Source organism: Rattus norvegicus, chromosome 17, assembly GCF_021556685.1.
Source record: "Rattus norvegicus strain SHRSP/BbbUtx chromosome 17, alternate assembly SHRSP_T2T, whole genome shotgun sequence".
NCBI classification, from domain to species: Eukaryota; Metazoa; Chordata; class Mammalia; order Rodentia; family Muridae; genus Rattus; species Rattus norvegicus.
This window is the reverse complement of record NC_141550.1, coordinates 3,736,727-3,762,349: the sequence shown is the minus strand read 5'-3', so window position 1 is coordinate 3,762,349 and position 25,623 is coordinate 3,736,727. Positions and strand designations below refer to the sequence as shown.

General features: G+C 39.5%; 1 protein-coding gene across 1 annotated transcript; it reads right to left on the bottom strand.

The window, feature by feature from the left end:
- Window positions 1–4,654: 4,654 nt before the first annotated feature.
- Ctsj (cathepsin J) lies at window positions 4,655–9,305 on the bottom strand. The gene is made up of 8 exons (NM_017121.2): window positions 9,235–9,305; window positions 8,851–8,987; window positions 8,400–8,522; window positions 8,105–8,251; window positions 7,424–7,648; window positions 6,811–6,973; window positions 5,724–5,841; window positions 4,655–4,953 (listed from the first exon to the last, which is right to left on the bottom strand). The coding sequence occupies exons 2-8, from the start codon at window positions 8,974–8,976 to the stop codon at window positions 4,851–4,853; spliced, it is 1,005 nt and encodes a 334-aa protein (NP_058817.1). The 5' UTR covers window positions 8,977–8,987; window positions 9,235–9,305; the 3' UTR covers window positions 4,655–4,850.
- Between the last annotated feature and the right edge of the window lie 16,318 nt (window positions 9,306–25,623).

Below are 25,623 nucleotides of genomic sequence, written 5' to 3'. Positions count from 1 at the left end.
CTTCCCCACTTTTTCTTCTATTAGTTTGAGTGTATCTGGTTTGATGTGGAGGTCCTTGTTCCACGTGTACTTAAGCTTTGTACAGGGCAATAGGAATTGATCAATTTGCATTCTTCTACATGCTGACCTCCAGTTGAACCAGCACCATTTGTTGAAAATGCTATCTTTCCCTATTGGATGGTTTTAGCTCCTTTGTCAAAGATCAAGTGACCATAGGTGTGTGGGTTCATTTCTGGGTCTTCAATTCTATCCCACTGGTCTATCTGCCTGTCTCTGTACCAATACCATACAGGTTTTATCACTATTGCTCTGTAATACTGCTTGAGGGTCAGTGATGGTGATTCCCATAGAAGTTCTTTTATCATTTAGTATAGTTTTTGCTATCCTGGATTTTTTGTATTCCAAATGAATTTGCAAATTTCTCTTTTTATTTCATTGAAGAATTGAGTTAGAATTTTGATGGGGATTGCATTGAATCTGTAGATTGCTTTTGGCAAAAATTGCCATTTTTACTATATTAATCCTGCCAATCCATGGGCATAGGAGGTTTTTCCATGTTCTGAGATCTTCAATTTCTTTCTTTAGAGACTTGAAATTCTTGTAATACAGATCTTTCACTTGCTTGGTTAAAGTCACACCGAGGTATGCAAACATAACTGTGGCTGGTAGAAGGATTTTCATCTGCAAGAAAGAAAATTATCTCTGGATGACATCAGACCCTAGTCTAGACTCTAGCAACAGACGTCTGCAAACTCTGCTGACCATCACCTGCTCATGTAGTCTGCATTCTTGTCTTCAGGGACTCCAAAAACTATTTTGCAACTTCAACTTTGTGCTTTTATTCCTAGTATTATGGCTTCTCCTCTCACTTCCTATACATTTATAAGAAATGTGTGTGTGTGTGTGTGTGTGTGTGTGTGTGTGTGTGTGTGTGTGTTATGTGTGTGTGGTGTGTGGTGTGTGTGTATTTTCTGGATTTCTTTTTTTATTTTTTATTTAATTTTTATTTTTTCTTCATTGTTTTATTGGATATTTTATCTATATTTCAAATGTTACCTCACTTCCCAGTTTCCCCTTCAGAGTGGTTGTACCAGTTTGCAATCCCACCAACAATGGAGTGTTCCCCCTTTTCCACATCCTTGCCAGCATCTGCTGTCACCTGAGTATTTGATCGTAGCCATTCTGATTGGTGTGAGGTGGAATCTTAGGATTGTTTTGATTTACATTTCCCTGATGACTAAGGATGTCAAACGTTTCTTTAGGTGCTTCTTAGCCATTTGGTATTCCTCAGTTGAGAATTCTTTAATTCTATACCACAATTTGTAATAACATTATTTGATTTTCTGGAGTCTAACCTCTTGAGGTCTTCGTATATTTTGGATATCAGCTCTCTCTCGGAGGTAGTGGAGATGTATTGCCCTGGATGTTTTTGGTTTTGTTTTTATGCTGGTATCTAGTTTCTGGGACTGGAGTGATTATAGGTCTAGGTGATGCTTTCTGGATTTGTCTATGTCTACGTGGATTATTTATTTCTTGAATTTTGCTTGTTTTCTGGATTTTCAGAGGATGCAATGGCTGTGTTTTCCTGGTAGGAAGTTTTCTTTGTACCTGCTAGTCGTGGCAGTTGGAGGTTCAAGATAAATATATTTCTGAGTATTGGGATCTTAAACTTAGGGATGTGGGGTAGGCAGAGTTCTGAAGAGGTTTATAGGGTGGAGTAGAACAGAGCACTACACCAGGGTCTGCTTATTTTGTCTTATTGGAATCTGGGAAACATTAAGAGCTTTACCCCAGGGGGTCTTCTATAGCACCAGGGATGACACTGGGAACTTGAATCCCAAGGAACAGAAGAAGGGTGGGGGGAGATCTTCAATTAACCTACTTGTTTCCTTGTGAGGAGTGTTTTGTGAGTTATCAAAGAATGCTAGATGTAATTAGGAGTTGAGATAAAACAGCAAGTGGGCAGAGGGATATTAAGTGAGGATGCTCTGTGGGATCCACAGAGCATGAGGCAGCAGGGAGGGAAGGCTGCAGCTCCAGCACTAGGGATGAAACTGGGCGGACTGTATCTGAAGAAGTAGAAGGAGAGGTATGAATATGCCTTTAGCCTACTTGTTGTCCAGGTTCTATTATCAGCATATTATTTCAGACAACTCTACATGAATGCAAGAATAAATATCCTCTACTCCCATCACTGTTATCTCATTTCAAGTTTTATTGTAAGGCAAAGAACATACACCAAGGGGCAGCAAACCCTTTTGTAAAGGGCCATGTTTTTCCTGACTTCTTTCCTGTCCCCACCACAATATTTCCTAAGTCTTAGATGTGTGAGTATTTTGTAGATGTGTCCATTGGGCCTAGGTGCTACAACTCTATTCTTATTGATTGCGATTTTATGAGTGGTTGCAAAGAGACATTTTTTTGATGATGGGTAAAACCTATGCTTATCTGTGTGTATAAGATCAATGTTTATATAGTATTGTCAGAGATTGTGTTGATTTAGTAAATTATTGCCTGTAGATCCTTCTCCTTCTACAAGTATGATTTCATTCTTACTGAGTAGTTATCTAGGTTTCCAATACCAGACACAACATTCCTCTTTCGAGCATGTCTTATGTACAGCTAGAGAGCCATTGGTTACCACCAAGGTGAACCATTATTACAGAAGACACCATGCACATGGGCCTAAAGATCCATGATCTGGAACTAATATGAATACTCCCTCCCGAAGAAGTAGTTTTCTTTGTTTTATATTTGGTATATATTTTGATATTTATTTAATATTTCTTCATGAAATCATATGGAGGTTTTAAAATAGATCCTATGATTATCATAGATTTTGTTGACATCTGCTGTAGTGTCTCATTTCTTGTTTCTAATTTTATTCATTTACATCAGCTCTTATTATCCTTTAATTTGGCTAAGAATTTATAATTTTGTTTATTTTTTCAAAGAACAAACTTTGGTTTCACTGATTTTCTTTCATATTTTAGAAAAGAGTCTTTTTAATAATCATTCATTCGTGTAATGTGCTTTGATCAAATTCACTCACTATACTTTCTTCAATTCCCCCTTATCCTCCTTCTCTCCTTTCCCTCCAAACCACACCTGTTATCCTTATTTTTAAAAAGTTTCTATTACCTACTGAGTCCCCTCATTGCATGTGGAGTGTGGATAGCCTACCAGGGTTCATTTTTATGAACCCTCCCACTCCCCCACCTATAAACCACCAGTGTTCAATAGCTTCTCAGATGGGGTGAAACTTTCTTTGTGCCTCTCATATATATGCTGGGATCTTTGTAGCTTGATTTTTCTATAAATTTTATTCATACCATACCAGACATTATAAAGACTCACTCTTTTCACTGAAGATAAAAAGGCCAAATGTATAGAAGCAGAGAATTTAAAAGGTGTAGAAGACTATTCACTGAAAAATTGGAAAGAAAGGGGAAGAAAAATAAAGATAAGGTGGATAATGTTTGGTCAATCCAATTGAGGGGAAATTATTCTATTCACCAGTACTGCTACAGTCTAACATAAGTATCTAGAAACTCCCAGATGTCTCCAGAGGATTATAGAAATTCTAATATTTGAATATATTTCAGCTGTAGTTACATTGATTGTGTACGTGTGCATTTTTGCCCATGTAAACTGAATTAAAATTTGCTCCATAAAGGGCAAATATTATGCCTCTATTAAATGAAAGGTTTAATTAAAATTCAAAAGCAAAGCAATTTAGATTTCATCTTTTCCTTTACACCTTTTAGTCAAGCTTAATTCCAATAAAGGAGTATGAAAGGCACAGTCTATGAAAAGTTGGAGTAAAATCTGCATAGACCAGCTTCATTATCCACTTGGGACATAGACTAAGAACAGCACCAAATGTTTGAGACCATGTATATAAAGCTGTATATGAATATATGTGAATACATGCATATACATACATACATACATACATACACATATGTACATACATACATACATACATACATACATACATACATACAATTTTTCATACATACATGCCCATGGCCTAGTTTAGAACATCAGGTAATATGCTCAAGGTTTAACAACAGTAACCAGTAATACCATATAACAGTGTCTACAAAGAACTATATCAAAATGCTTCTCTTGCCACTCATGTATGTTGAGGCACTGAAGATTCTGGAAGTGTCACCTGAACCACAGTCCTGTGATGATCTTGATGTCTCTGACATAGTAACTAGAAAGTTAGGACATAGTTGAGGTGTTAGACAAGGGAGAGGCACAGCTCAGCACATGATCCGCCATCACACTTCGCAGAAAATTGAAAGTTGGTAAATTCATGATGGTTAAAAGGTGTCAAACCCAGAAATGTTCGTATAATCTTTTAGCCCAGGGATGCTGGTATTTTGAACTCTGTAAGCAGGCCATAACTAAAATGGAATAAAGATAACCACAGAAGAACAACTTACTCTTTCTTCTCAAAGGTCACCATTATGCTCAGTACTGTCTTCAAGGTAAGTTGCATGTTTGACCACACACACATACACACATACACACAATCACTTTCCAAAAAGAGAAAGAAGCTACAAACTATACTTCAATTAAACCTTTTAAAAGACACCATTTGCACCATTACAAAAACTGAAAATCAAATAACTCCAGGAATCTTGAAGACACATCAGTACAGAATTTTATTACAGTAGTTGCCATGCTGTTGTAGAACAAGTGGGTTCCAGATTCCACACCACAAGGTAGCTTTTTAGCTACTCAACTGTTGAAAGCACTCAGGAGAGACTGGTTACTGTGAAGTGGAAGGCACTAAATGCTGTCTCCACCATGTCCTCCTGTGGTGACCAACAGGCAGCTCAGAATATATCGGGGAAGCTGGCTTGTGAAGCAATTCCACAGTGGTTGTTGCGATCTTTGGCTATCTTCATGAAGCCATTAATGCCCCATTCTTCACCCCAACTAAAAGGAAATGTGCATTTCATTTAGTATAAAGAACATGAACTTATTGCAACAACTGGCAAGAGGTCAACTTAACAGAAGGAGCAGAAAACGTTGAAGGCCTGTTCCTGAGTACCAAGAGGCACCACACACAGGACTCTGAAGACCGCAGCAGAGAAAGGGTAGTTCAATGCAAACACATTTGTGAGATTTTTAAAAAGCAATGGCACAAAATGACACTGATATCCAAGGAACCAGTGACAGAATGGGAAGGTTATGATCACACATATGTGAGTAGGTTGTCTAAGTTGTAGGAGAGCTCAGAAGTTATGGACTGGGTATCAATGTAAAGAGCTGTTTAAAAGCCAGATTAACACAGTAGTGTCCCTACAGTGTAAGTCCTCCAGATACAGAGACAGACATACCTGGAGGAAGCTGGCTAGCCAGTATAGACAATAAACTTCTAGATCAGTGAGACTCACTCCCTCAATATAAAAGATGGATAATGGCTAAAAGACAACTGATGTTAACAGCAGATCTCAATTGCACATTCAGATGTTCATAGACATGCAAGCATGCATGCATGCACACATACCTCATTCATGTTCGTAAGAATGAACAGACTTTGTTCGATTTAAATGGGACAATGTTTCCTAGGCTGTATACTCAAACACTGACAGCAAGAAATAATCCATTTGTGAATCCTCTAGAAGGGCACCCAGTGCTCTTAAACATTGATCCACTTCTCTAGGACCCTGAACTTTAAATATAGAATTTCTGTCAGTTTATACCTGTTCTTGATCAGCCAGTAGTTATTGCCATCTGTTTCATTTCCCTCAAATCCATAGCCAACCACCAGCACTGCATGATTCACAACATAACTGCTGCAATTTGGCTCATGATAAACACCTGAGAGATAAAATGGAAGTTGCCATGAGATACAAAGGATACCTGACAGTGAGCACTGCCACCAGCAATAGGGAGGCGTTTCCAAAGATCCCTGGAATGATGCAAATCATAACCAGACATAAGAGTAAAATGAATTGTTAGTGAGAATACTAATATATGTATGTGTATGTGTGTATATATACGTATATACAGTTTCACAGAAAACTGAAGAAAACAAAAGAAGTGTAGATTTGTTGATAAACACTTGCCCAGGTGTAGAGAGAATCTTTTGTGCTGTATGGAAGTATGACCTGTCAAAAATTTGCTTTTGGCCTATTCACTTAACAGGAACTAGGATGGTGAAGTTCTGATATAGAAAGAGGACTTACGGGAAAATCGTCAGGCACAGGAAGATTCATCCCAGACACAGAAGAAGACAGTCATATGAAACTGAGGATCATGTAACCAGCCACATGACAGAAGTTAGCATCAAATAGACAGATAGTTAAGATATGAGCTAGTCAGTGAACATGTTTAAACATTTATTTATATATAATTAAGTCTCAGAGTCATTATTTTGGGGAACTGGGAAAGCTTGTCATTGTACCTAGGTGCATATAAGAATATTTAATTTTTTTCGCTAAAATCTCATGCCAAGTAAAAGTCACTCAATAAGAAGTTACTTAATTAAAGGGACTCATTAGTAATTTGATTTCAGATAGACAGTCTCCACAAAACATCTAAGTGCATCCACCAAATTGAGGATAGTTTAAATTAAGCTAACCATAAATTTTATAACTTATGAGGTACTTACTTTCATGAGAGGGTCATACCAGTTAAAGACAGAACTCAGTATGAATGGGTAGGGAAGGGGATCAGGAACCCAAACTCACATACAATCTTGTAGATAAGAACATAGCATGGCATAGCATCGGGATGCCACAATTTTTTCCTTTTTTCTTTTTCACATCTAGAAGGAAATATACTTACCTCCACTGTAGAATCTGAAAGAGTCATGAGAAGCATCAATTGCCGCAGAGACGGGCCCAATAGATGCTACAGCAACCCATAGGTAAAGCTCATTCGGTGGGAGGTTCACAAAACCTGTGATGTTAGCACTAGCGTTCTCACTGTGGTACCTGCAGGGTCCGTCCTTTAGACAGGAAAGAGATGAGACTCAGTTACTTACACCTGCCTTCTGAGGAGTCTGAATAAGAACCACAGCACTGCTCAGCACCCCCATCTCTGGACTGTTTCACTTCCTAGGAAGTGAAAAAAATAGAAAGATCTGGAACTCAGTTCTCATGCCTTCAATGATACCTCACAGGTTTTTCTGTCCATAAGAAAATTTTATAGGAGGGAACCTTTATTTTATGTGGAAAGGTTTGTATATTTTCCATGTGCATGAAAGCAGGAACAGCTATATGGGAACTGTCACCTCAGAAGCTGTTCAGTGTCTGAGATGGCAGACATTGTAATGACAGCAATTGCGGTATATAGAAAAATCTACCTTCCAATGGGAATTCAGAAGACAATGGATATTTCTGGAAGTGTCTTTATGCTTAAGGGTGAGATATAATGACAAAATAGGAAGTCCACTTACTTTTCCTTCATATGGATAGGTTGCCTCAGCCTCAAGACCTTTATTTTTCAAAACATAATTGAATGCTTGGTGTGCAGTACCCCAACGGCAGCCATTATTTCCTTCACTTTTAGAACAGTCCAATAGATTCTGCACACTTAGAGGGGTGAGGTTGCCAGTTTTTGAGAACATCTGACCTTCTATCGCACCAACTGCAGCAAAAGCCCAACAAGAGCCGCATTTACCCTGAGTCAGAAAGAAAATATTGTCATACATAAACAAATACCAACATCAGCAACAACATGGATAGCACAATAACTTATGGAAATGGTGTACTGGCAGTTGCTAGATGCCAAGGGAAGGATGGTACTCTCCTAGAAGTTATGACTGCTGGCAGTTTGCTCACCCCCCAGTCCATGGTCACACACAGGAATATTTGAGCAGGACCTATTGGTTTTATGGGTTACTAATGACAACAGAAAAAACAAATAAATTCCAGAGACTGATGTGGTAGAGGATGATAGCTAGAGAGAGGTGTATGTGATGGATTGCTCAGGTAAATATTCATCGTACATATGTATGAAGCCTTTATAGAAGAAAAAATGTACTGCATATTTTCCCACACTCAACACCCACACAGAGATATCAAGTAATTTATTTTCAAAGTGGTTTAAGAAGAGGAGCTCTGTGCCACTGTCTTACCTGATTCCGTACAGGAGTCACATAGCCTTCCTTTCTCCAATCCTTAAAGTTGGGTAAACCAATAGAGACTTGTTTCTGGGCACTTGGGTTTGTCACAGCAGCCGGAATTAGAATATCACTCAATGATTTTCTGAATTCTTCACCAGTCTTCAAGGAAAATAACATTAGTAAAAATCAAAGACACACACACACACACACACACACACACACACACACACACACACACACCCCACATACAAGACTCCATGTAAAGCACTTAAGAGAACACAGTGTGAAACAACCATGTAACACTCACTGTATCAGCAAAGGCATTCATTTCCATAGTGAAGCCATTCTTCCCCAGGCCATTCTCCTTGTTGTGCAGTTGGATCATTTTCAAGTTTTCTTCCCATACTGCCCTCTTCAGTTCTTCTTCCACCTGTAAATGAGCACAATTTATGCCATTTCTTTCTAAACTCCTGGAGAAGCTGACTATGTGTAGTTGCTTCGCAGGTGAACAGAGACCAAATAGTCTCAGTATACTATACCCACAAATTCTCCAAATACTGAGGAAAAGGAAATATGGTCACCCCATGCTCACAATGATTGTGATTAGATAATCTCACGGTGAAGGGGTGTGTGTGTGTGTGTGTGTGTGTGTGTGTGTGTGTGTTTGTGTGTTCTGTGATCTATAATTTGCCTAGACACTTGCAACAGCAATGAAAATTCACTCTTAGGCCCTTCTGCACAGTTTCCAGTTTACCAACCGGGCTATATGATTTTGCATATTTAGTCTTCCAGTCTTGCCATTCAGCATCCAAATTGGGATCACGTGCTGGGGCACCTGAGGCCACTCCAAAGCACAGGATCACCAGAAAGACAGCAGGCGTCATGTCTTAAGAACCTGGAAAGGGATGAGAGATGAAGACATGACTGCACCAATATTGTTTAAATGTTTTCTTACCATTTCCTAAGAAAATAAACCATCCATGGTCAATAAAATTCTTTGAAATGTGTGTATATACACAGAGAGATGCTAATCCTTAGACTATAATCTCCTTTGAGGAGATCTGCCTAAGACTCCATAGAATCTCTCAAGTCCCCCCACCAAGATAGCTTCCCATTTTGCCTTGGCACAGGCAGGGCCTCACCTGTGGTGACTGATGCTGTCTTGGTCCTCCACAGACTCAACTCTTCAGAGGTTGCTGTGGTCCTGAGATCTGGCCAGCAATACCTCATGCAGAATTTAAATCCCAAGTATGTGGACAACTGACCGCACCCCTCAGTCCTGGTCTTCTTTTGATTGGCTGTGTTGGTGACTGGATAAGACCTCCAGGCTCTGGGACTTCAGGCTCTTTCTGAGATATGATGTCATCCTGATGCTAGAAGGTTGACCCTGTTGACAGTGGGGAGCTAAATTTGTCAACCTTGTCAAAGGAAGTTAGATAGCAATCCTGTAGGCCTTGGATCACATTCTATCTGGCGTTTTGCTTGCTGATTATATTTACTGGAATATCTGTGTGGTGGTGTACATTTGCCATTTAGAATGTGGAGTCCATGTACTCTATTTGTGTTTAGGACAGCTATGGTTGGATCCTGTGAGAGCATTGACCATGGAATGTTCTTTTCCCCTGTGTCATGGTGTAACAGAGCTAAATCTCGTGAGATTCTTTAGGAGACAGTGACTCCCAAAGTGAAAAGTAATGTTTAAGCCTGAACCACAATAGGAACTATGTATAAGTGTGCTATGAGGGGTCTTATGAAACTCTCTGGCTTTTCTCTTGGAGATTAAATTAAGCTGCCATCTAGAATCACCATTTTACATATCATTTTTCATTGTGATAACACACAACTGGAAGTGTCTATATTTACCATTTTCAGGACACATTTTGGTGTCCTTAGGAGCTGACACATTGTTAAGCACCATGGAGATACATTTAGAAGAATCTTTTTTACAAAGTGGCTTTGGGCAGTAATCTAAACAGTAATCCTCTACTCTACCCCTTTCCCTTAGCACCCACCCTCCCTTGTTCTCTTGATAGACATTTGGCTACTGCTTTGGGTTGAGTGATTTTCCTTACAAGAGTCCCGATGAAACATTTTCCATCGCCACAGTATTAAAAAGTGAAACCATTAGGAAGTATATTATCTTATAATAATGACTTACATTTTCTCATTTCTCATTTTCTCAGGTTCCGTCATATCCCATGCCATAGAGATGCCATATTTGATTATTGCATTTGGTGGCTTCCTTAGATCCAGGAAGAAATGTATGGTATTTATCTACTGAATACCATATACTACTTAAGAAATGGCTAAATATTGAGGATATATTGAAGGATAAGTTTTTCAGGTTCACATAAGATTTTTAGAGAAATTGAAAAAATCAATAGGAGGCTGCAGCTCTTACTGCATTGCACATAGCCTTCAGTGCTCTGTTTATCTTCTGATTATTTTATACTTCAGACTCCTGATTTATTTTTCAATCCATTTTTTGCAAATATCATACAGTGCAATTTTTATCATATTCTTTTCTGTCCCCTAACTCCTATTAGATCTCTTTTCTCTACCTACCAATATAATTTCATGCTCTTTTTCTCTCACCTGCTAAAAGGAAAAAATGCCACTAAAACATAGTGTCTGATTTATGTTGGCCAATTATTCTTGAGTGTGCAGATTGCCTTAGACTGTGTGTGATACACTCAGTGTCACACCATTGGAGCAATCTGATGTTCTTCCTCCAAGTAGCTATTATTTGTAAATAGCTTCTTGACTAGTGTCAGAGCTTTCTGCATATTTCCATTTCTTCATGCTGGGATTGTTCTGGTTAAGTGCTGTAGGTCTCGGGCAATGCTATGGCAGTCATTGAAGTGTGCTCTAGACGCTAGGACCATCCTGATTCCCAGTGGAGTTTGAAAACTGCTGTCATCGAGTTGTTGTAAGATGATAGGAGTATAAACTGCCTAGGACAAGATAGGGCATTTCAGTGTTACTCATCTGACATTCCCTTTGAACACAAAGCAAAATGGAATGGACAATTTTCGCAAATGCTTTGATTTCCGTGACTGCCAGGTCCTCACAAGTGGTCCTGGAGCAACCCCTTGACAGTACATATGTACCTACATCTCTCATTATGAATAACTTCATCTTATTTTCCAGTCATCATAACAAGACTCCAAGAGTGATTCTCTAAGTATGGTTTGAGAACATAACAATCCATGGGGTAATATACAGATTATGGAAATGGACAAAGAACAACTGTGGGGAATAATATGAAATACCTTTAAAATTAATGGAATATTGTGCAACCAGGTATCATCAATGTATATCAAACATGCACTAGTTTTAGACAAAAGCCAATTTTCTTTTCTGCCTAGAGGGAAGGCTTTGCCATTTCCATGGGTCTGAGGCACTGAGGTTTTTGACATGACCGTGTACATTTTAAGGGCACATATTCAGTCAGAATTTTGTTCACTCTCTACAGAGTTTATTTTAGTAAGTATGATTTGAATAGGCTTAGACACACAGGTATTGATCCTATGTTTCTTATTCATATAAAGGAATTTAAAAGGCTACCTTATCTGTGGAAGTCTATTACTTCCTGATTTCCAATGAAGCATCAAGTACAATGTCATCATTATGGGGGTGTTATGACAGCATTTATAAGGTGTAACCGACTATGGAAATGATACTAACCATGAAGCCAGAGAAATAATGTTGTTGATAGGACCAAAGCACAACAGTAGCATAGAGTCTTTCTCAATAAGAAAATGGTTCCCACCTTAATGGATACTTTCTCAGTAGGGCTTATCAAAACTTCTCATTAGAATGCTAATGGTGTCTCTGATCACAGATAGAGAAAAACCTTAGATGCTATACATTGATGATTCGTGTGATAGACAGGTCTTTGTTTGGCACAAGTCCCTGTAAACCTGACCCATATTTGATAAATTTTGGAAATCAAAATGGAAAAAAACAAACAAAACAAACAAACTGGAAGCCCCAATGTGAGAATGTAAACATATAATTTCTTTTTTTATCCTGGCAAGGCTGGACCTCCCCAGTATAGAGGAATGTCAGGGTGGGAAAGGGGGGTGGTTGGGGAGGGGAACCACCCTCATAGAAGAAGGAAGAGAGGATGGGATAGGGGCCTTATGGACGGGAAACAGAGGAAGGAAACAACATTTGAAATGTAAATAAAAAATATCTAATAAAAAAGAAATTTGTTAAAAGAATTATTTAATCTTAATTTTTACACTCTAGATTTTATCCCCCTCTCAGTTCACCCTCTGACTGTTCCACATCCCATACCTCTTTCCCCTATACCCCCCATTTCCATGAGTATGTACCCAACCCCCCAAACCTCCACCCCACCAGACCTCCTCACTTTCTGGGCCTCAAGTCTCTTGAGGGTTAGGTGCATCTTCTCTGACTGAACCCAGACTTGCAGTCCTCTGCTGTATATGTGTTGGGGCCTCATATCAGCTGGTGTATGCTGACTGGTTGGTGGTCCAGTGTCAGAGATTTCAGGGGTCCAGGTTAATTGAGACTGTTATTCTTCTTACAGGATCACCCTCCTCCTCAACTTCTTCCAGCTTTTCCCTAATTCAACCACAGGGGTTACCAGTTTCTGTCCATTGGTTGGGTATAAATATCTGCACCTGACTCTTTCAGCTGTTTGTTGGGTCTTTTGGAGGGCAGTCATGATAGGCCCCTTTTTGTGAGCACTCCATAGCCTCAGTAAATTGTGTCAGGCCTTGGGCCTTCCCCTTGAACTGGACCCCACTTTGGGTCTCTCTCTCGACCTTCTTTTCCTCAGGCTCTTCTCCATTTTTGTACCTTCAGTTCTTTAGACAGGAACAATTATGGGTCGGAGTTTTTGACTGGGGATGGCAACGCCATCCCTCACTTTATACCCTGTCTTTTTGCTAGAGGTGGGCTCTACAAGTTTCCACTCCCCACTATAGAGCATTTCATCTAGGGTTCCTCTCTTTGAGTCCTGAGGGTCTCTCACTTCCCAGGTCTCTGGTACATTCTGGAAGGTGCCCCTACTTCCTACCTTCCAAGGTTGCCTGTTTCCATTCTTTCTGATGGTCCTCAGGGCTTTAGTCCTCTTCCCATACCCAATATCTGATCACATAATTTCTTAATATCAGAGTTTGCAGCTAATTGATACTAGTCTTGTAGTAAGATTCAACTGAGAAATAAGAGGAGGTACATGGGAAAAACACAGAATAGGAAACAGAGAAGGAAGTCGAATGTGTAAATTTGCACCTTAAAAAGATGTCCTCTCCAGGAGTGGAATCCAGTAGCTGGAATTAAATTCAGTGTTCCTTGACACATCAATAAAACAAGTTTTGCCAGCAAACACTACTCAAAATATAACTTGCCTTCCCTCTGCTTCTTTCCTCAGAGTTAGTGTAAAGACCACCAACTAATATCTGTCATGGTGGCTGTCTCTTAAGGATTCCTTACTCACACCTTGATAAATGTACTTGGCTCTGCATCACAGATTTCTGTAAGTTGTTTAATTTTTCTCAATTCTTCAATGTTATTTTTCTCATAGGTTACATAGAACCCAGAAATCCTGTATAGAAAGAGGTCTGAGACATCTCCAGTCTGTACCACCTTGAATACCATTGAGGGATTGGACCAAGGAGTTTCTCTGATATTGGTGGAACTAACATGTATATATATATATATATATACATATATATATATATATATGTGTGTGTGTGTGTGTGTGTGTGTGTGTATGTGTGTGTGTGTGTGTGTGTGTGTGTGTGTATCTTTTCTGTGGCCAGAAGCAGCTTGTCACAACTCTGTAATGTCAGGTAGGCCAGTTAAATTCTATTATGACAACTGCCTTTCAAAGACACTTATGAAGAACTGAGTTCACTGAGAAGGGGAAATGACAGAAAATCTTTCTTACTTTTCACATATAGAATCTTTACACATTAAAGCACACAAAGCTCCAACTAAGCATATAAGACTGAGTTTATACTGTAGTCTTAATTTGCTTGATGACCTCTAAGGATGTATGCTCTTCATTTTCCCCTTCCAAATGTATTGACACATTCTTCAGTCTCTAACATATACCTCTAAGACCATCCTTTGGCAGAATTTGTGATATGTGGGAGAAAAATGCACAGAATGCATAAAGATGCCTGAGTGATTTTGCATTAGGCAATTATAGTGAACTCTAGCTTGAAAGACTTATAGGTGAATTTCCGTCACTCTGTGTCCCACTGACAAATGACTCTGAACCTTGAGTCAGATACTCTCTGAGCACAAAGAGATAGATACAATCAGCAGGAAGGAGCTAGTCAACAGGAACAGAAGCCTTGGGCCAAAACAGTTCTCCTTCCCTAATTCACATCTACCTATGTGATCTCTGACAGACATAAGGCCCTATATCTTCTTTCTCTCTCATTTTTCTACCTCCCTCAGACTTCCAATTCTATTATATTCCTTATTGAATTTGTATTTGACTGTTCAAAACCAAAGAGAAAAATAATGTAGCAGAGATATACGCTCAATATAACATTTGTTCATAATAAGATATAAGGTACATGCATTATAAAACCATGATGAGGCTTTGTGGATACCTGGTGCCTCATTGTTGCTCTGAATCCCTGGCCACGAGGAGACACTTCACCTGTGAGAGCTAATGAGTTGTTTATTGACACCAGGAATGATTCTCAGGCACTAAAATTATCCTACCCTTATTGTGGAGTAATATTCATGAAGTATTATTATATGTGGGCATAAAGGTTGTAAGGCACTAGGGGATTATGATGCACACAAAAGATTTGTCTTTGGAATATATCCAGTACATCCACATACACATTCCTTATAATATCATACTAATATAAAAGTTAAAAGACATCTCATGAAGTGAGAAACAGCACTTGTGCCGAAAATGCTGCTGATGGGTTCCACTGGGCAATCTTCTCCAAGGAGAATGCTTTGGAAGTTTGTAGGTTCGACCTATATCTACTGTGACGTTCTTCACCTGTGACAGGCTGGACAGATGGCATTGATGAAGATTCAGGAGGTCCTTGTGATCTTAGCCTATGTTTATTGCTGACAAGAAGGCCTGTGTGAGCCGAATTACAATTCTGAAAGCCAATGGTCACTGAGATAATGCACAGGGTCTTAATCCTCTTGCGAATACATATTAATACACAGTCTAGAGAACTCATGTCTTGAAAGGACAGAAGTGCAATCCTGTAAACCATTCCCATAGTTCTATTTTTTAGTCCTTTCACCGGATAGTATCTTTGCATTACCAGAACTCACTGCTTGGGGCTAATTTCATAGCACATCAGAACCAGCTTGGGTTTAAACCATTATTATATCATAGGTACTTCTTGGGCTAGGGCCATATCTGAGTTCTCTGGTGGCCTGCCTGGAGCTTGCTTTTGTTTCCTTGATCTTACCAGAGTTCATGGTGACAAATTTTTGTCTGACATGCAATACATTCCTAGAACACAGCATGGTTTATAAATTAACCCAAATGTTTTTAAGTTATCATTCTTACATTTATATAATGAGACTTGGCACATGTATGTGTGGGTAATGTGTGTTTCTTTCTAGACAAAATATTCATGCTACTTCATCTTTTCCCACATTGTTTCACACAGACAAAACCTAGAATTTCAGTGGACAACATCTGTTCTTTCCTCTGGATTTCCCCATAATTTACAGAACACACTTAGTAGCACATTAATGTCTTTTACATGACAAGCTTCTGAATGCCATTGCAATTCTCTTAAAAAACAATATAGCCACATTCCATTTATTGTAGAGTCTAGCCCCATCAGTCTATGATGATATCACACTCAGGGGCCTGAGCCCTCTACATCAAATAGCAGTCAAGAAAATGCCCTAAAACATGCCCAGAGTTCAATCTGCTATTTCTCAAATGAGTTTCCCTTTCCCTTGTATGTTTAGCTAACAACTAAGATTAGTTATCATAGTTGGTTTGGCAGACATAGCATGTATCATAGAAAAATTTTTTTGCTTCCCTTTCTTTCAACTCTTTCAAATAATTTATCACTTTGCATAAAACTCAAGTCCTAGTGGATCAAATACCTCAGCATAAAACCATATATACTGGATTTAATAGATGAGAAAGTCAAAAGTAGCCTTGAATGCATTGGCACAGGGGAAAATTTCCTGAACAGAACACCAATGGCTCAGGCTTTAAGATCAATACTTGATAAATGGGACCTTTTGAAACTAAAAAGCTTCTGTAAGAGAAAGGACACTGTTAATAGGACAAAATGGCAGTCCACGTATTGGGGGGGAAAGACATGATTAACCCTACATCACACAGAGGGCTAATATCCAAAATATATAAAGAACTCATGAAGTTATACTTCAACAATACAAATAACACAATTAAAAATGAGGGCACAAAGCTAAACAAAGAATATTTTTATTGGATATTTTTAATTTACATTTCAAATGTTACCCCCTTTCTTGGTTTCCTATTCCTAAACTCCCTATCCAATCCCCCTTCCTCCTTCTATGAGCATGCTCCCCCTCCCCAACCACCTACCCCATTCTTGCCTCCCCTGACATTCCCTTACACTGGGGTTTGGAGGGGGTCCAGCCTTGGCAGGACCAAGGGCTTCTCTTCCCATTGGTGCCCAACAAGACCATCTCTGCTACATACAGAACTGGAACCATGGGTCTGTCTATGTGTAATCTTTGGGTAGTGGTTTAGTCCCTGGGAGATCTAGTTAGTTGGTATTGTTGTTCTTATGGGGATGTAAGCCCCTTCAGCTCCTTCAATCCTTTCTCTAATTCCTCCAACAGGAGTCCTGTTCTCAGTTCAGTGGTTTTCTGCTAGCACTCACCTCTATTTGACTTGCTTTGGCTGTGTCTCTCAGCAGACATCTGTATCCAGTTCCTGTCAGCATGCACTTCTTAGTTTCATCATCGTATCTAGTTTTGGTGGGTGGGGCAGGCTCTGAATGGCCATTCCTTCAGTTTCTGCTCCAAACTTTGCCTCCATATCCCCTCCTATGAATATTTTTGTTTCCCCTTTTAAAAAGGAATGGAGCATCTGTATTTTGGTCATCTTTATTTTTGAGCTTCCTATGGTCTGTGGATTATATCTTGGGTAATTCGAGCTTTTGGGCTAATATTTACTAATAACTGAGTGCGTACAATGTGTGTTTTTTATTGGATTTTTTAATTTACAGTTGAAACGTTACTCCCTTCCCCCACCCAACCACACACCCCTTACCTCTACCCACCCTGACATTCCTGTACAGTGGGGGGTCCAACCTTGGCATGACCAAGAGATTCTCCTCAAACTGGTGCCCAACAAGGTCATCCTCTGCTACATATGCAGCTAGAGCCATGGGATTGTCCATGTGTACATTTTCAGTGGTAGTTTAGGCCCTGGAGCTCTGGTTGGTTGTTATTGTTGTTCTTATGTGGTTACAAGCCCCTTAAGCTCCTTCAGTTCTTTTTCTAACTTCTCCAATGGGGACCACATTCTCAATACAATAGTTGGCTATGAGCATTCACCTCAGTATTTGTTATGCTCTGGCAGAGTCTCTCAGGATACATCTATATCAGGTTCCTGTCAGCATGCAATTCTTGGCATCAGCAATATTCTCTGGACTTGGTGACTGTATGTATATGAGCTGGATCCCCCAGGTGGGAATTCATCCCAGGAAATTCAGAAATCATAGATGTGAAACTTCAGTGTATAAATCAATGTTTTCTGAGGGTCTGAGGCTAAAACCACCTTGGTATAACTCTGAAAAGTCAGGTTGACAATCAAATTCTATTAAAACCTTAACAGTTCAAAAATATTAATGAATAGAACTGAGGTTTTTGAGTATGAAATAGACAGGAACTTCTTCATCTTTACTGCTAGAAGGTATTCATGGTAAATCTCATATGCCCTCAATGCGGCCAAACAAAAAATTGAGCTCACCCTTTAGTCTCAATGGGTTTGCTCATCATTAGATTTGACTGTAGTTTATTTTGCTCCTACCCCTTATTCAGAATACACTCAGATACTTGAGTGGTTTTGCATCAGGCATTTGTAATAAATTCTAGGTTGGAAAGATCTATTGATGAAATTCCACTATTCTCTGTCCCAGTGACACAGGATTCTGGCCCTTGAGTCACGTACTCCGTGAGCACTAAGAGATAGATACAATCAGCAGGAAAGTACTTGTCAGTGGGAATAGACGCCTTGGGCCAAAACAGTCCACCTTTCCTGTGTCACATCTGCACTCTGATATATGTGAAGACCTATACCCTCTTTCTCTGTCATGTATTTACCTCCATTAAACTCTTTTACTTCTATATCTTCCTTATTGAAATGGAATTTGACTAGTTTAAAAAGAATGAAGAAAATATTACTAAAAATAAATGTACTCCAAACATCATATTTGTTTATGAATAAAACACAAGGAATGTCTTCCACATTCAAAACCTGTAAAACAATAACCTGGTTCCATAGGCACCTGACGGCCATGGATCCATCACTGCTACTTTGAATACTTGGCCACATGTAGGCCTTTCTCTCATAAGGGAAACAGGCTGTACATTGGCATTAAAGTTGAGGAACAAAACTGACCCACCTTTATTGTAGAGTGCATAGTGTGAGGCTACATGGAGTAAGGCAATTTGGATATCCATGCAAGATATGTATTTCAAAGGTAATCCATTCAGTCACACAAACATCCCTTATGCTGCCTTGCAAATATAAATATGTAGAAATATCACCTAGTGGAGAAGATTTGTTCTTCAGAAATGTTGCTGCGGGGTTTCCCTGGGAAATTTTCTTCAGGGATTGCACTTTGGAAGCTTGCAGGTTTGACCCAAGTCATCTATAAAGTATGTCATTTGTGGAAGATAGTGAGGATGGCAGTAGTGGAGGTCTAGGCGGTCCTTGTGACATTAGGCCTATAGCTTTGCCTGACAAATTGCCCTATCTTGATCCACTAACAGTGATGCAAGTTTAATTGTCACTCAGGCTGGGCCCATGCACAGAGTCTTAAGTCCCCTGTGGATGGATATCAACACAGAAGCTAGAATGTTTATGTCTCAGGACCATGGCAGTGTGATCGTCCAAACCCTTCCCATAGTTCCAATATTTCTTGCCAGTTAAGTCGGTGTTAACTTTGCACTATGAGAACTTGCAATTAGGGACTTGTTCACTTACATATCAATACAACCTTTGGTTTAGCTCATTAGAAGTTCTTAGATTCCTGACTAGGTACATATCAAAACTGCCTGATGGCCGGCATGCTTGGGGCTCTTATCCGATCCCCAGTTTTTTTCTTTTATTGGAATTTTTATGTACATTTCAAATGTTATCCTCTTTCCCAGTTTCCCAGCTATAAGCCCCCTATCCCATTTCCCACCCCCTTCTTCTATGAGGGTGTTCCCCCACTCAACCACCCACACCTTCCCACCTTCCCACTCTGACATTCCCCTCCATTGGGGTGTGGGGCAGCCTTGGCAGGACCAAGGGCTTCTCCTCCCACTGGTGCCCAAGATGGCCACCCTCTGCTACATATGCAGCTGGAGCCATTGGTCTGTCCATGTGTACTCTTTCGATGGTCATTTAGTCCCTGGAAGGTGTGGTTGGTTGATATTTTTGTTCTTATGTGGTCACAAACCCCTTTAGCTACTTCAGTCCTTTTTTTTAACTCGACAGAGTAGACCCCATTCTCACTTCAATGCTTGGCTAGGAACATTCACCTCGGTATTTGTCATGCTCTGGCAGAGCCTCTCAGGAGACAGCTATATCAGGCTCCTGATAGTATGCACTTCTTGGTATAAGCAATATTGTCTGGGTATGGTGGCTGTATGTATATGGGCTGAATGCCCAGATGGAGCAGGCTCTGAATGGCCATTCCTTCAGTTTTGCCATATCTCCTTCAATGAATATGTTTGTTCTCCCTTTTAAGAAGGACTAAAGCATCCGTACTTTGGCCATTCTTTTTCTTGAGCTTCAGGTGTTCTGTGGATTGTATCTTGGGAAATTCGAGTTTTGGGGCTAATATCCACTTACCAGTGAGTGCATACCATGTGTGTTTCTTTGTGATTGGGTTACCTCACTCAGGATGATATTTTTTAGTTCCATCCATTTGCCTATGAATTTCATGACATCATTGTATTTAATAACTGAGTAGTACTCCATTGAGTAGATGTACCCCATTTTCTGTATGCATTGAAGGACATCCGATATATTTTTCTGGCTTTTATAAATAAGGCTGCTATGAACATAGGGGAGCATGTGTCCTTGTTATGTGTTGGAGCATCTTTCAGGTATATGCCCAGTAGTGGTGTAGCTTGGTCCTCAGGTAGTAAGATGTCTGTTTTCTGAGGAATTGTCAAATTGATTTTCAGAGTCCTTGTACCAGCTTATAATCCCACCAACAATGGAGGATTGTTCCTCTTTCTTCACATCCTGGCCAGAATTTACTGTCACCTGAGATTTTTCTTATCTATTCTGACTGGTGTGAGGCGGAATCTCAATTGTTTTGATTTGCATTTCCCTGATGACTAAGGTGTTAAACATTTCTTTAGGTGCTTTTGAGTTATTCAATACTCCTCAGTTGAGGATTCTTTGTTTAGCTCTGTACCCCAATTTTTAATAGGATTATTTGATTCGCTGGAGTCTAACTTCTTGAGTTATTTGTATATTTTGGATATTAGCCCTCCATCAGATATAGGATTGGTAAAGATCTTTTCCCAATCTGTTGCTTGCCATTTTGTCCTAATTACAGTATCCTTTGCCTTACAGAAGCTTTGCAATCTTATGAAATCCAACTTGTTGATTCTTGATCTTAGAGCATAAACCATTGGTGTTATGTTTAGGAAATTTTCCCCAAAGCCCATGTGTCTGAGTATCTACCCAACTTTTTCTTCTAATGGTTTGAGTGCATCTGTTTTTATGTAGACATCCTTGATCCACTTGATCTTGAGCTTTGTACAGGGTAATAATAATGGATTGATTTGCATTCTTCTACATGCTGACCTCCAGTTGAACCAGCACAATGTGTTGAAAATGCTATCTTTTCTCCAGTCAATGGTTTTAGTCCCTTTGACAAAGATCAAGAGACCATAGGGCCCCCACAGCTCCCTGCTCCCAAACAATATGGGAGAGAGAGCTCAACACCCAGACAGGTGGGCACTCCTGAGACTGCAGGGCAGGAGAGACTGCAAGTACTGCCCACCCCTGCCCACATCCCTGGCCCAAGAGGAAATTGTATAGGGCCTCTGGGAACAGAAAGATAGGGGCACTCAACACTGCAGTCCAGGCACCGACTGGATCTGAAGGGACCCGTTCAAACAGCTCCCTGCACCCAAATCCTGTGGGAGGAAGAGCTAGACCTTCAGAGGGGCAGACACGCCAGGGAAGCCAGAGGAGACTACTCTCTGCCCACATTTCTGAGTCTAGAAGAAAACGCCTAGTACCATCTGGGCCCAGTGTGCACAGGGTCCCGAGTGAAGGCGGGGCAGGCCCTTCTGGTTGCTGTCCTGATAGAGAGCTGAAACCCGGCTGTAAGAAGTGACTCCAGGCCTGAGACCGGAGGTAAGACCAACTTTTCTGCTCCAAGTGACCTGCCTGGTGGACTCAGGACACGCGTACACAGGAACACCTGAAGACCAGTAGACAGGAATGACTACACGCCTGAAAGCAGAACGCTCTGTTCCCATAACTGGCCAAAAGAGAACAGGAAAACAGGTCTACAGCACTCCTGACACATAGACCTACAGGACAGATTAACCACTGTCAGAAATAGCAGAAAAAGGTAACACCAAAGACAACGTGATGGCAAAAGGCAAGCGCAGGAACCCAAGCAACAGAAACCAAGACTACATGGCATCATCAGAGCCCAATTCTTCCACCAAAGCAAACACTGAATATCCAAACACACCAAAAATGCAAGATCTAGATTTAAAATCACATTTGATCATGATGATGCAGGACTTCAGGAAAGATATAAAGAACTCCTTTAGAGAAATGTAGGAAAACACGAAAAAACAAGCAGAAGCCTATCGAGAGGAAATGCAAAAATCCCTGAAAGAATTCCAGGAAAATACAATCAAACAGGTGAAGGAATTAAAAATGGAAATAGAAGTAATACAGAAAGCACAAAGGGAGACAACCCGGGATATAGAAAACCAAAGGAAGAGACAAGGAGCTGTAGATACAAGCATCACCAACAGAATGCAAGAGCTAGAAGAGAGAATCTCAGGATCAGAATAGTCCAAAGAAATCATAGACACAACTGTCAAAGATAATGTAAAACGGAAAAAGATACTGGCCCAAAACATACAGGAAATCTAGGACACAATGAGAATATCAAACCTAAGGATAATAGGTATAGAAGAGAGTGAAGACTCCCAACTCAAATGACCAGTAAATATCTTCAACAAAAACATAGAGGAAAGCTTCCCTAGCCTAAAAAAAGAGATGGCCATAAATATACAAGAAGCCTACAGAACTCCAAATAGATTGGACCAGAAAAGAAACTCCTCCCGTCACATAATAGTCAAAACACCAAATGCACAAAACAAAAAAGAATATTAAAAGCAGTAAGGGAAAAAGGTCAAGTAATATATAAATGCAGACCTATCAGAATTACACCAGATTTCTCTCCAGAGACTATGAAAGCCAGAAGAACATGGACAGATGTCATGCAAACCCTAAGAGAACACAAATGCCAGCCCAGGTTACTGTATCCAGCAACACTCTCAATTAACATAGATAGAGAAACCAAGATATTCCATGAAAAAAACAAATTTACACAGTATGTTTCTACAAATCCAGCGCTACAAAGGATAATAAAATGTAAAGCCTAACATAAGGAGGCAAGGTACACCCTAGAAAAAGCAAGAGAGTAATCATCTTGGCAACAAAACAAAGAGAAGAAAAGCACACAAACATAATCTCACATCCAAATATGAAAATAACACGGAGCAACAATCACTATTCCTTAATGTCTCTCAACATCAGTGGACTCAACACCCCAATAAAAATAATACATAGATTAACAAATGGGATACTCAATGAGGACCCTGCATTCTGCTGCTTACAGGAAACACACCTCAGAGACAAAGACAGACACTACCTCAGAATGAAAGGCTGAAGAACAACTTTCCAAGCAAATGGTTGGAAGAAGCAAGCTGGAGTAGCCATTCTAATATCGAATAAAATCGATTTTTCAACTAAAAATCAACAAAAAAGATAAGGAAGGACACTTCATATTCATCAAAGGAAAAATCCACCAAGATGAACTCTCAATCCTAAATATCTATGCTCCAAATACAAGGGCACCTACATGCATAAAAAGAAACCTTACTAAAGCTCAAAACACACATTGCACCTCACACAATAATAGTAGGAGATCTCAACACCCCACTCTCATCAATGGACAGATCATGGAAACAGAAATTAAACAGAGACATAGACAGACTAAGAGAAGTCATGAACCAAATGGACTTAACAGTTATTTATAGAACATTCTATCCTAAAACAAAAGTATATACCTTGTTCTCACCACCTCATGGTACATTCTCCAAAATTGACCATATAATTGGTCATAAAAAAGGCCTCAACAGATAGAGAAAGATAGAAATAATAAATGCATCATATCAGACCACCACGGGCTAAAGCTGGTCTTCAATAACAATAAGGGAAGAATGCCCACATATACATGGAAGTTGAACAATGCTCTACTCAATGATAACCTGGTCAAGGAAGAAATAAAGAAAGAAATTAAAGACTTTTTAGAATATAAAGAAAATGAAGGTACAACATACCCAAACTTATTGGACACAGTGAAAGCTGTGCTAAGAGGAAAACTCATAGCTCTGAGTGCCTGCAGAAAGAAACAGGAGAGAGCATATGTCAGCAGCTTGACAGCACACCTAAAAGCTCTAGAACAAAAAGAAGCAAATACACCCAGGAGGAGTAGAAGACAGGAAATAATCAAACTCAGAGCTGAAATCAACCAAGTAGAAACAAAAAGGACCATACAAAGAATCAACAGAACTAAAAGTTGATTCTTTGAGAAAATCATCAAGGCAGATAAACCGTTAGCCAGAATAATGAGAGGACACAGAGAGTGTATCCAAATTAGCAAAATCAGAAATGAAAAGGGAGACATAACTACAGAATCAGAGAAAATTCAAAAAAATCATCAGATCCTATTACAAAAGCCTATATTCAACAAAAGTTGAAAATCTCCAGGAAATGGACAATTTCCTAGACAGACATCAGGCACCGAAATTAAATCAGGAATAGATAAACCATTTAAACAACCCCATAACTCCTAAAGAAGTAGAAGAAGTCATTAAAGGTCTCCCAACCAAAAAGAGCCCAGGTCCAGATGGGTTCAGCAGAATTCTATGAGACCTTTTTAGAAGACCTCACACCAATACTATCGAAACTATTCCACAAAATTGAAACAAATGGAGTGCTACTGAATTCCTTCTATGAAGCCACAATTACTCTTATAACTAAACTACACACAGACCCAACAAAGAAAGAGAACTTCACACCAATTTCCCTTATGAATATCGATGCAAAAATACTCAATAAAATTCTGGCAAACCGAATCCAAGAGCACATCAAAACAATCATCCAACATGATCAAGTAGGCTTCATCCCAGGCATACAGGGATGGTTTAATATACGGAAAACCATCAACGTAATCCATTATGTAAACCAACTGAAAGAACAAAACCACATGATCATTTCATTAGATGCTGAGAAAGCATTTGACAAAATTCAACACCCTTTCATGATAAAAGTCCTGGAAAGAATAGGAATTCAAGGCCCATACCTAACATAGTAAAAGGCATATACATCAAACCAACAGCTAACATTAAACTAAATGAAGAGAAACTTGAAGCAATCCCACTAAAATCCAGGACTAGACAAGGCTGCCCACTCTCTCCCTACTTATTCAATATAGTTCTTGAAGTTCTAGCCAGAGCAATCAGACAAGAAAAGGAGATGAAAGGGATACAGATTGGAAAAGAAGAAGTGAAAATATCACTATTTGCAGATGATATGATAGTATATTTAAGTGATCCCAAAAGTTCCACCAGAGAACTACTAAACCTGATAAACACCTTCAGCAAAGTGGCTGGATATACAATTATCTCAAATAAATCATTAGCCTTCCTCTACACCAAAGAGAAACAAGCCGAGAAAGAATTTAGGGAAATGACACCCTTCATAATAGTTCCAAATAATATAAAATACCTCAGTGTGACTTTAACCAAGCAAGTGAAAGATCTGTATTATAGGAACTTCAAGTCTCTGAAGAAAGAAATTGAAGAAGATCTCAGAAGATGGAAAGATCTCCCATGCTCATGGATTGGCAGTATTAATATCGTAAAAATGGCCATTTTACCAAAAGTGATCTACAGATTCAATGCAATCCCCATCAAAATACGAATCCATTTCTTCAAAGAGTTAGACAGAACAATTTGCAAATTCATCTGGAATAACAAAAAACCCAGGATAGCTAAAACTA